Below are 12,439 nucleotides of genomic sequence, written 5' to 3' on the forward strand. Positions count from 1 at the left end.
ACAGCGAGTGAGGGTACTGGACTGAGGAGACACCAGGGGAGGCTTTTCGACTGAGGAGACAGAGAGTGAGGGTACTGGACTGAGGAGACAGCGAGTGAGGGTACTGGACTGAGGAGACAGCAGGGGAGGGTACTGGACTGAGGAGACATCGGGTGAGGGTTTTGGACTGAGGAGACACCAGGGGAGGCTTTTCGACTGAGGAGACAGCGAGTGAGGGTATTGGACTGAGGAGACAGCGAATGAGGGTATTGGACTGAGGAGACAGTGGTGGTGGTATTGGACTGAGGAGACAGCAGGTGATGCTATTGAACTAGCGTATGGGCTTCAGACCAGCAGAGGGAGAGTTCCCAGACCCTAATAGGAGTAAAAGCAAAGACCCTGAAAGAATAGGAGTAAAGGGAGCCCCTCTCCCCTACCCCGTTTTTAGAACAGAGAGGCCTCACAAAGTCTTGCCCTTGCCATCAGTGTTAGGAGACCCCCACATGTGGGCGGAACGACCTGAGGCACAAGGACTCTCACCTCTGGTGTTTGAGAGATGTTTGGGGCGAGGGTGAGTAGCATCATTCACATTAGTCGAGGGAGGAGCTTTGAGCCCTGCCTGGTATTAAGGTAAAGTCCCAGGGTTAGGTATGAGGGGAGCACCCACTCCAGACTAGTGGAGCTCCGAGAGAGTTGTTTTCCTGCTTTCAGCTCTGATAGAACAAAGACAGAAATCGTGGGATATAGTGACCTCTGAGAACCTTCTAAATGCCCCCAGAGGATACTGACCAGGTGAGGGTATTGAACTAGGGTATGCACTTCAGACCAGCAGAGGGAGAATTCCCAGGTTGTAACAGAAGTAAAGGCAAAGACCCTGAATGATGTATGGGCTCCCCACCCCCTCACCCGTCCACCCTTTTTCATAACAGAGGGGCCTTGCAAATTCCCGCCCTTGCCGTCAGCCTTGGGGACGCCCCAGATGGGAGTGGAAGGACCCGAAGTGTTGGGGTGAGGGCAGGTAGCATCACTCGTGTCAGTCGAGGGAGGAGCTTTGAGCCCTGATTGGAATTAAGGTAAAGACCAAGGGTTAGGTGTGAGGGGACCACCCATCCCAGACTAGAGGGGCTCTCAGAGAGTTCTTCCGCTGCTTTCAGCTCTGATAGAACAAAGACAGTAATGCTGGGATGTAGTGACCTGTGAGTACCTTCTAAATGCACCCCCACCCCCAGTAGACTGAGTGGGTGAGGGTATTGGACCAGGGTATGGGCTTCAGAGTAGCAGAGGGAGAGTTCCCAGGCTCTAATAGGAGTGAAGGCGAAGACCCTTAGTGAGGTCTGAGCAGACCCCCGAACCCCCGAGCACAGAGGGGCCTTACAGAGCCCTCACCATAGTCTCAGTCCTGAGAAGCTAAGGTGAATGAAGGTGGAGTGATGCAAAGAACCCTGACTTCTGCCTCTGGTGTCTCAGGGAAGTGAATGCCTTGGAATGGGAGCAGAGTGATATCAAGTCAGTAGCAGAATGCTTCCCAGACTCTGCTAGGGGTTAAAGTGAGAATATTGAGTGAGGTCTCAGGAACCACTGATCCCTAACAAAGGGAGCTTCACAAAGCCCCACCTCTGCTGTCAGCCCAGGGAGGCTTTGGGCAAGGCACACCCTCACATTGTCCTTGCTGGGGGCTATGTGTGGGGGTGGTCAGGGAGATGAGGTCTTTAGTCTGAGAAGGGCAGCTTTGTGGCATTAGAGGGAGGAGGCCCATAGTCTTCTGGCAGTCTGTGGTGTGGACACTGAGTAAGGACTGAGAGGATTGAGAGGATTACCTACCCCGGAGCAGTAGGTGGTCACAGATCCCTACTCAGACCTTCAAACCTGAGTGAACCTGGAGCAGATATATTAGGCTGTGGTCTGCCAAATATTCTCCTTAGGGTTTTCAAAGATGTGAAGGCTTTGCACAGAGGAGATCGTTCTAAGGTCAGCAGAGGGAGGAATCCCAGGCCTTAGGAAAAGCAAAGGTGAGATCACTAAGTGAGGACTGAGAACACTAATTACCCCAGGATAGAGAGTCCCACACAGCTTGGCCTATGCTTTCACTCTCTCTGTGTCTCCAGGCAGGTGTGGTCAGATGAGGTTTCCCTGAATTCACCTTCTGGGATCACAGAGAGACGAGGGCTTTGAAGTGAGGGGTCAGCATCAAAGTAGTAGATCAGAGGGACCCCGGGTCATTACAGAAGTGAGGTGATAATCCTTAATGTAAACTGAAAGACCTCCTGCCCCAGAACAGAGTCACTTCTCTAAATCCCAGTAAGTCCTAGGCATATCTGGCAAGTAGTGACAACCTAAGTCATACCTTAGTTAATTCTACAGGGTTCTTAGGGAACAGGCAGATCAGGGAATAGGAGCATTGTGGAATTCCTAGAGCAGTGACATCAAGGAAAATTGCCAAGGTGGCCTTTAATAAAGTTACGGAGGTGTCTCCCAGTTGAAGTGACCCAATCATCCCATCCTCTTTCCTCTAGGTCACAGAGGTCACCTGTCTTACTGTCTACTGCCGTGTCTAAAGCCATCATGCCTCGGGGTCAAAAGAGTAAGCCTCGTGGCCATGAGAAACGCCGTCAGGCTCGAGAAGAGCTAGAGTCTCTGATGGGTGCTCAAACCACTGCAAGAATGAGAAGAGAATTTTGCTCGTCTTCCTCTGCTCATTTCAGTAGTACCACCCAGAGCTCAACTGCTGCCAAGACAACCAGCAATCCTCACTGGCCTCGGAGAGCCACATGCACCACCACTATCGCTGCAGCTGTTTCATATGTAAGATCTAATGAAAGCACCAACAACCAGATGGAGGAAAGGCCAAGATCCTCACAGGCCCCGGCTGCCACTGAGCACATGACCAGAAGCCCTCTAGATGAGACGGTGTTCATGTTGGTGCATTACTTTCTGTACAAGTATCAAAAGAAAAAGATCATTATAAAGGCAGATATGCTGAGAGATGTAGTCCACATTCCCAGGAAACACTTCAGTGAGATCATGAAGAAAATTTCAGATCACCTGGAGATGGTCTTTGGACTTGACCTTAAGGAAGTAGATCCAGATAGGCACATCTATTTCCTCATCAACAAACTGGTACCAACCTGGGATACAAAGCTGAGTGATGGCAGACATGTGCCCAAGACTGGCCTGCTGATGACTGTCCTGAGTGTGATCTTCTCAAAGGGTAATTGTGCCACTGAGGAGCAAATCTGGCAAGTGTTGAATGTGATGGGGTTATATGAGGGGAGGAGGCATTTCATTTTTGGGGAGCCCAAGAAGATCATCACCCAAGATTTTGTGAGAGGAAATTACCTGCAGTACCAGCAGGTGCCCAACAGTGATCCTCCATGCTATCAGTTTCTATGAGGTCCACGAGCTCATGCAGAAACCACCAAGATGAATGTCCTGGAGTTTTTAGCCAAGATCTATGATAGTGTCCCCAGTGCCTTCCCGGCCTGGTATGAAGAAGCTTTGAGAGATGAGGAAGAAAGAGCTCAAGCCAAAGCTGCAGCAAGGGCTTGCATTAGGGCCATGGCCAATGTACGTTCCAAGGCCATATGTAGCAGATCCTCCCACCCCCAGTAGAATTCAAGGCATTCTTTGCCTTGTGGTTGAAAGGAAAAGTCTACATTCCAGTCTGTGGAAGGTTAGGGTGGGGTTGGAGGCAACACAGTGTATAACATGTTTGTTTTCTTGTTCTATAATATGTTTCTGGATAGTTTTTCAAAATACTGTTTGTTTATCAGAAGTTTGAGTAACTTTAGAATCTAAGTTTATGAATTACATTACTTAAACATTGCTGTGAATGTAAGAATAAGAGTTTTATTATTTTGGGGAACAAATTAGGAACATTCCATTTTAGATGTTTGAAACAAGATCATATGGCAGTAAATTTGGCATTTTCTTGGAAATGCTAGAGAACACAGCATTGTAATAGTTGGGCACAAAAGTGGAGGAAAAATGAAAGATTGTAAATGGTTGATTTCACTTATCACTTTTAGTCTGGTTGAGAATTCCGTAGGGGCGGAATTCTCTCCGAGCCCCTTTAGTCTGGAGTGGGTGGTCCCCCACACCTAAGCCAGGGTCCTTGCTTAATTCTAGGCGGGATCTGGAACTCTTCCTTCAGGTGACTGGACACTCTCAGATGCTTTCATGTCCTGCGACCCCAGGACTGGATATCGGGTTGCAAACACTTCCGGGAAACCTGGGAGGTTTCTGGGGCTGGGACTGGGGCGAGGCGCTGTGTGGTTGATAGCGTTCTGGGTTGCACGATTCCCTTAGAACTCACATAGGGGCTTGTTAGTGACTCTTGGCCGGGTCACCTTCTGGTTACCAGAGTTAACCGGCCTTAAACCAGTGCCCTACTCATATCACCCTCGTTTCCAGAAGGCGAAGTGAAGGGGTTCCTGAGCCTCACAGCCATGCCAGAGCCTCCCAGAACTGACAGCGGAAGTCAACCACTGTGCTGCCAGTCTGTTTTCACTTGGCGGTTTCCTCAGAAATTACAGAGTCCTCGCCTTTACTTATGTTAGTGCTGGGATTCCTCCTTCTGCTGGCCTGAGTCTGACACAGTGGTCCACAGTTTTGATGTCACAGTTTTAGATTTTATTACATTTACTACTGATCAGGGATTCTTTTCTCTTTTCTTTTCTTTTCTTGTTTTGAGACAGAGTCTTGCTCTGTTGCCTAGGGTGGGGTGCAGTGGCATGATCTTGGCTCACTACAACCTCTCCCTCCAAGGTTCAAGCAATTGTCCCCAGTAGCTTGGATTACAAGAGCGCACCACCACGTCCATTATAGGATACAATCTTTCTTATCAGACATCAAGACAGCTCTCAACCCTGCTACACTGGGAAGGGTGCACTGAACCACCAGAGCAGTGAAGAGATGTAGCTTTCCCAGAATCAATTAATATCATCACTGGGTGATGCAGGGGAGTGAGCCGTACCCTGCCTGCGAAGTGGGAAGGGGAAAGTCTGACAGAGCATGCCTCTGGGCCTTTCATCCAATAGATCTGCCTACTCGGACCACCCTACAATTCCATGCTGGTAATGATTCAGAGATTGCCAAGCCTATTCATAAAAGTTGTCCAAGACACCACCAGTTTCCTCACCTTCACTCCTTCTGGTCCCATTGCTATCCAATGCTGAGCTCTAGAAACAGATCCCTGACCACTCCCTACCCTGAATTCTCTGGACTTGGTTTAGCTTGTGATCTCTCTCATGGGTTCCGGAAATTGTTGTAGTCCCCAGTTTTCTTGATGCTCTTCACTAACTGAGGTTTTTCTGTCATGGCACCTTTTCTGGACCCTGGTCATTCTGACCAAGTTCTTTCTTCTTAAAGTGAAGACAAATGTTTTCTTGACATATCAGAATTATAAAGTACATGCCCAGAGAAATCTTAGTACTCAAGACATCACTACAGGTGTCTCACTTTGTATGGATGAAGGATTAAGTTCCTTTTCTGTTAAACCTACGTAGAAAATGGAAACTAAAATTGAAATACCAGTGAAACAATACAACTTGACTAAACATTTTCTGCATATTTAAAATTGATCAAATAAAACACCCATGATAATATACAACATTTTTGGAATGAAATTTCAGTAATATTCAAAAAATTGACAATCATCACATTATTTCCACTTTAACTGAATTTGTACTTTTCTACATCTTTCCTTTAATAAAACATCTACATTTGCCCAAGAATTCATATTCAGTAATGTTTATTTCAATCTTATTAGTCATAGCAATAAATGGAAAACATCTTATGCATCCATTAGTAAAAGAATTATTAAATTAATTATGACACATACGTCCTTTGGAATTCTTGGTAGTAAACAGTGAGGGGAATGTATATGTGCTCTCGTGGAACGCTCCTGCATCCATCTTATTTAGTGACAAATGCAACAGGTACAACAAAATGTACATCAGTACACATATATGTTAAAAGCTTACAATATATTTTCCTACCACATGTATGTAAGAAAAATGCCTAGAATATACATAAAAATAAAAATACAAGGTTTTTAATGGTGGGTACTTCTGGTAGGGAATACATTTTGGAGAAACCGAACACTGGAGCAGAATTGTGATTTTTCCATAGTGTTAGAATTTTCTTAAGCATCAAGAATATTTGAGTAATTAATATATTTGAGTAAAACTAATGACAGAAATGATAGCTGTGCAATATTCAGATAGTCACTGCTAGTGGAAGTAATGGAAGAAGCCTGAAATCCTAAAGTCTTAGCACAACAAAAGTTTATTTTTCACGCACATAAAATTTGATGTGAGTTAATGGGAGTCTTTACTGTTAGGGGACCCAGGGATCCAGGCTGCTTCTATCATGTGGTGCCACATTTCCTCATGACAGCTCCATGTTTGCTGCTGAATAGACCAGAAAGCATAGAACTAACATACTGATTCTCAAATGCCTTGGCCTGAAAATGACAAGCATAACTTCTGTTCATATTTCAGTGGCCCTTTCTAACAACAAATGGACTGTGGGATATAGTCTCCCCACATGCGCGGGAAGGGCAAAGCAAGTGAATGGAAACTTGCAGTCTCTCCCACAATCTATTACCTTTTAGGTGCTCAATAAAAAGCAAATATAAAACTTTGTTTTGACAACAATTTCTATTCTTGGAGAAGTTTCTGAGAAGGCCAAAATTGCCTTGCAATTTGGGAAATTTTTCTAGTGTGTACTGTGTGACAGTTGTTTTCAAATGTAGGATTACACAAATTTTCTGAAGAGCCATGAAAATCTCAGCAAGGATGATCCTTTGTCTCTCATCACTAAATAGTACCTTTCTCTACTGACCTTTGCAATACTCTGAAAATATGGAGGATGGTATTCTTCCATTTAGTGCATAATCTAAATCATAATTTGGGAGTCTCTGCTACCACCTGATTAACACACCTAAACACTTATACGCTGTGTCTTTACACACACGGAAAAGTAGGATTTTCCTCTGGGGAAAATAAAAACAAAAGTCAGGAGAATTATGGTGAATTTATTCTTTTCTTATCAAAGCTGGTATGTCTGCCAAAGACACATTTTCTACATCAATAGTAGGCTGAATAATTGCTTCCCGAAGATGCTTATACCCTTATCCCTGAAAAACGAATACGCTTTGTTATATGACCAAAGGCACTTTGCAGAGCATTAAAGGTTATGTAACTGAACTTAAAATAAAAATATTACATCAGATTATTCAGGTAAGTCCAATATCATGACATGAGAATTTACAAGCAGATAACTTTCTCTGGCCGGAGGCATAAGAGAGATGCAGCAGAGGAGGAAGTTAGAGAGATTACAGGGTGAGAAGAATTCAACCTACAACTGTTGACTCAAAATATATGAGCCTACATTCAAGAACTAGAGAGAGGCCTGCCAGCTCCAGCTGACAGCTAGGAAACAGGACTTCAGTCTTATTACCACAAAGAACTGGATTTTGTCAACAACCTGAATGAGTTCAGAAGAAGAATCTTCTCAGAGCCTTATAAGAAGACTGCCAGCTGAAAGCTTGATTTGAGCCTTGTTAAAATCTGAGTACAGAATCTAGCAGAACAGCTCCATCCTTCACACATACAGAAATGCAGACAATAAAACCTACAAAGATAATAAATGCATGCTGTTGTAAACCACTAAATTTGTGGTAATTTGTTACAGCTACCATAGAAAACTACTACAACTTTCTGGAAAGACTACAGAATTTATAAGAATTCACCCTCTTCAGATGGTTGCTACACGGTGATTTCCTTTGTCTTTCCTCATTTAACACCTAGGAGGGAAGCTTTGAATTTTGGCGCTTAGTTGGGCTCATTCATCAGTGTATAGATTCAGTAGCAACATTCAAAAAGTCAACTGATTAAAATCTCTCTCCAATCTCACCTGTTTTTTAAAACTTCTTCTTTACTTTAGGATTGTATCTCTGCTTCAGGATAAAATATCAGTCAACTCTGTGCCAAAACAGACTCTCCTCACCAGCAGATTTGAAAACACTTGGAGTATGGTGGAGGCCCCTAGAGTTGAAGCGGTATCTAAGCTTTACTATGTGAAGTGAACAATTACACAGAAGAGGCTGTTGCTGTTACGGGAATCCAAGGTGAGGGTTGGGACTTCTAGGCAGTTGGAAGCTTCTATGTCCAGGAAAAGGTAGGCAAGTCTGGGCTGTCTGTTCCTCTGGGAGCAAGTGCAGGCTCCAGAGAAGGACACAGTGAAGCTGACCAGCAGGTCAGTTCCAGTTTGGACAGGAGGACACACTGGGGAAGACTCAGGGGAAGGGCAGGATAATGTAGGAAAGTGCTAGACTGAACCCATGTGAAGGGACCAGGGTAGACTCAGCTCCAGAAGAATCTGGGGCTAAAGGTGAGAAGACACCAGGCCAATAAATCCCACAGACAGTCACAGATTGTGTCTCATTCTCATTCTCACCTTCCTTTTTAGGTCCTGCTTTTAGTGTTTTGACCACAGGGTCTTTCTTTTCTTTGTCTGAGAGACATTGTGGAGTAGTGTGAAGATAAATGAATTAATAGAATCAAGATCAGCTTCAGGCTGAGAGGAGTGGAACAGTGTGGGCCGTAGAGGAATTCAGACCAGGAGGTCTCATCTCAGCCCTGTCACTTATATGTGAACTTGAAAACTGCAAAGTTCTATGAGCCTCAAGTTACTTGTGAAGTGGGCTTGATGCAGTTATTTTGTTCTTTGGCTTATGTATACCTTGTGAAGTCTGACTTTTAGAATGTAAGATATTTGTGTAGGGCAGCTGACACAGTGCTAGTGTGTACTGGGTTTTTGATAACTAACAGATTTTACTATTATATTTTAGATTGCAAACACTACCAATCTTCCCTCTTGGAAATTTTTAATTTACGTTTCATCCTGGAGATGTTAAGAGAATATGCAGCCCTCCAGGACATGGAAAACCAAATCAATCAAAATGCTTCTTAGCAAGAGAAAGTTACTTGATAAGAATCTTTTTGAGGATAAACATTTTTTATATTATGTGTTGGAAGAATCTTCCCTAGCTAGATGCAGCACAGCTAGATGCTCCTAGAAAATGTGTCAAGGACTTCCTCATTCATTCCCATCAAAACACTTATCCCTTGCTTTGAGTTTGCCAAATTACACTCAAGATAACCTAGTATAAATACCCTATTGAAAGAATGGACTCTGCCATGACATGAATGTGTCTCCCAAAAAGGCAAGTGGTAGACACTTAATCCCCAATCCAACAGTATTGTGAGGTAGGACCTGATGAGAAGTAATTAGGCCATGAGAACTCTTCCCTTATAAATGGATTAATACCTTTATCACAAGAGTGGGTTTGTTTCAAAAAGGTATATTTGATCCCTTTTTCTTTTGTTTTCTCTTTCTCACTGCCTCACTTTCTGCCATGGGATAGCCCAGCAAGACATCCTTCCTTAGGCGCCAGCAAACACCTCAATCTTGGACTTTCCAGCCTCCACTATTGTGAAAAAAAATTATTTTCCTTAAAAGTAACCCAGTCTCTGGCATTCTATTATAGCAACACAAAATAAAATAACACAGGCTTTGTCTTTCCCAGGCCAGAGCAAAGAGTGTCAGTAAAGTGGCTTCTGAGCATCCCGTGTTAAAACAGTATTACTCTTATTTCTCAGAAACTTGCTGGAGATGCTGTGCATAGAACACATGGTTTGCGGTCTGTGTTCAACTGCATTGGAGTTAGGGGAGCACAGGAAACCTTTCATTCCTGTCCCAGATGAAGATTTCCTTCTGGTTTATCCATGAGCCCAAGAAAGTGCTATAACTGCTTGTCCATTCCAGACCTTAGTCTTTCAACCCTGGACATGTCTTCAGAGAGAATAGCCAGTGCTCACCACTCTCAGAGCCTAATCTGACCAACCAAGCACAGTGGCTCACATCTGTAATCCCAGCACTTTGGAAGGCTGAGGCAGGCAGTTGCTTGAGTCCAGGAGTTGGAGAACAGTCTGGGCAACATGGTGAAACCCTATCTCTACTAAAAATATAAAAATTAACCAGGCATGGTGGCATGTACCTGTAGTCTCAGCTACTCAGGAGGCTGAGGGAGGAAATCACCTGAGCCCAGGAAGTTGAGGCTGCAGTGAGTCGTGATCCCACCACTGCACTCCAGCCTGGGTGACAAGACACAAACACACACACACACACACACACACACACACACAACTGATTTACACTAAAAGACTTTCAATTTTCCAAGCCTCCAATCCCACTTGCCTTAAGGCATGTATATTTGATGCTCTCATCTAGATAACCCTCCCCCTACATTCTCACTTTCTTTAACTTGTCCTTTAGGTCTTAGTGGTTATCTCACCATATTCCTTATATAATATCTACTCCTAGATTCGAAAACCCAATGGGCACAGGTAGATCTTCCTTATCCTGACATCCTAGCACAAGGCCTTCCAAAGAGCAGATGCTCAATTAATGTTTGAGGAATAAATGAGCCAATGTGCAAAAGGTCTAATTTATTACAATGTAATTAATTATATATTCTTGAATAATGTAAGCCTATCCTGGCATATATATTTTAATTTTACATAGTAGAATAAAAGTCAATAGGGAATGCAGTAATTAGTCATTCTTTACTCTTTTCTCTATTTCTTGATCCCATTTATTACACTCCTAAATTATTTCACATTGAATTAGAAAATGCCTAATTTACTACCATGCTATTGTGTTTCAATCCCTAATAAATGAAGCGTTTCCCAATTAGACTTATAAAACAATAAATCGCTTACTCTTTTTCTCACATACAGAAAAATTTAGCAATGTCATTCATAAACTTAAATACTGATGATACTTTAACCATCTATTAAAGGAACAACATCTTAAAAAAATTCCAAGTCACCACATAGAACATGAGCACAAACATATTATTCACTGTGTTGTCTCCAGCCCCACCCTGACCACCCACAGCTCAGAATGTGGATTTCTTTTCAAACACAAAGTAAAGAATCTGCCTCAGACTTTACTGCAGTTGGGAGGGGTTGCTGGACTTAACCTTGGAACGTGCATGGGCCATGGCAGTAATGCGAGCCTTGGCTGCAACTCTGGCTCTGGCTCTCTCTTCTTCATCTTGCAAAGCCTCTGTATACCAGGGTGAGAAGTCACTGGGAATTGCATTATTTATCTTGGCCAAAAACTCAAGAACTTTCATCTTGCTGGTGTCGGCATGGGCTCTTAGGCCCCATAGGAATTGATAGCATGGAGGATCACTATTGGACACTTGCTGGTACTCCAGGTAATTTTCTTTCACCAAATCTTTGGTTAGGAGCTTCCTGGGCTCCCCAAAAATGATGTGCTCAATTCCGTCATGTAATCCCATCATATTAAGCACTTTCCAGACTTGCTCCTCAGTGGCACAATTACCCTTTTCGAAGATAATACACAGGACAGTCATCAGCAGGCCAGTCTTGGGCACGCTTGGCTCATGGCTGAGCCCTACATCACAGCCCAGATCTAGTTTGTTGACAAGAACATAGATGTGCTTATTAGGCTCCACTTCCTTCAGGTCAAGACCAAAGATCAGCTCCAGGTGCTCAGAAGCTCTGCTCAGAATTATAGGGAATTGGCTCTTGGACATTTGGGTTACATTTCTCAGCATATCTGCCTTTGTAATGGGCTCTTTCATTTGGTACTTGAACAGCAAGTAATGCACCAACCGAACTACTTTCTCACCTAGAAGGCCTCTGGGAAAGTTATCAGTGGCTGCTGGATCTTGTGTGCATCTTGGTCTTTCTTCCATTTGGTTGTTGAAACCTTTGGTATGTCTTGTGTGTGAAACAGCCATAGCAGATGTACTGGTGGATGGGGCTCCCGACAGTCCATGGGGATTGTTGGATGTCCCATCAAGTGAATGCTGGGAAACATCCTTCAAACAAACAGAAGAGGAGGGGGGATGTTCTTCCTCCTCTTCTAAAATGGCCAGAACACTTAACAGATCTTCCAGCCCTCCTCGGGCCTGACGGCGTTTTTCCCTGGCACAGAGTTTACTTTTCTGACCTCGAGGCATGATGACTGTCTTCAGGTGCAGCAGCCAAAAGAGGAGGTGATCCTGTGACCTGGAGGCGAGAAGATGAGCTGGTGTGTGCCTATTCAGCAGAGAGATACAACTTTAGCTTTATTGACGGCCACCTCTGCAAGTTTTCTTGGCGCGTTACTCGAGGAAAAACAGGCCCCCATTCTTTGATTTGCCTGCCCCGATTACTCTGTGAAATAACTAGGGTGTGTTTTAGGTTGCTACCTGCCAGATCTGCCTGGGGTTTACTGGGTGGTGACAGCAAGGCCTGGCAGGTCCAGGCTTTATGGAGGCCCCTTTGTTCTTGGGTAGGGACTCTTCTTAGTTCACATTCAGAACTGTCCTCTTGATTTCTGGCAAATTCTGGGATCCCTTTACTCTACTGACCCCTCA

At 44.1% G+C, this 12,439-nt stretch overlaps 1 protein-coding gene across 1 annotated transcript; it reads right to left on the reverse strand.

Moving 5' to 3' along the window:
* Positions 1–10,996: 10,996 nt before the first annotated feature.
* On the reverse strand, positions 10,997–12,040 carry LOC105714796 (melanoma-associated antigen B10). The gene has a single exon (XM_012448911.2). It carries the CDS (start codon positions 12,038–12,040, stop codon positions 10,997–10,999), a length of 1,044 nt encoding a protein of 347 aa, XP_012304334.2.
* Between the last annotated feature and the right edge of the window lie 399 nt (positions 12,041–12,439).

The sequence above is a fragment of the Aotus nancymaae genome, unplaced genomic scaffold (genome assembly GCF_030222135.1).
Source record: "Aotus nancymaae isolate 86718 unplaced genomic scaffold, 86718_ANA_hifiasm-v0.15.2.pri h1tg000058l, whole genome shotgun sequence".
In the NCBI taxonomy this organism is placed as follows: domain Eukaryota; kingdom Metazoa; phylum Chordata; class Mammalia; order Primates; family Aotidae; genus Aotus; species Aotus nancymaae.

Coding starts and splice junctions, on each gene's coding strand:
- LOC105714796 (XM_012448911.2), bottom strand. CDS start 12,040: ATGCCTCGAGGTCAGAAAAGTAAACTCTGTGCCAGGGAAAAACGCCGT.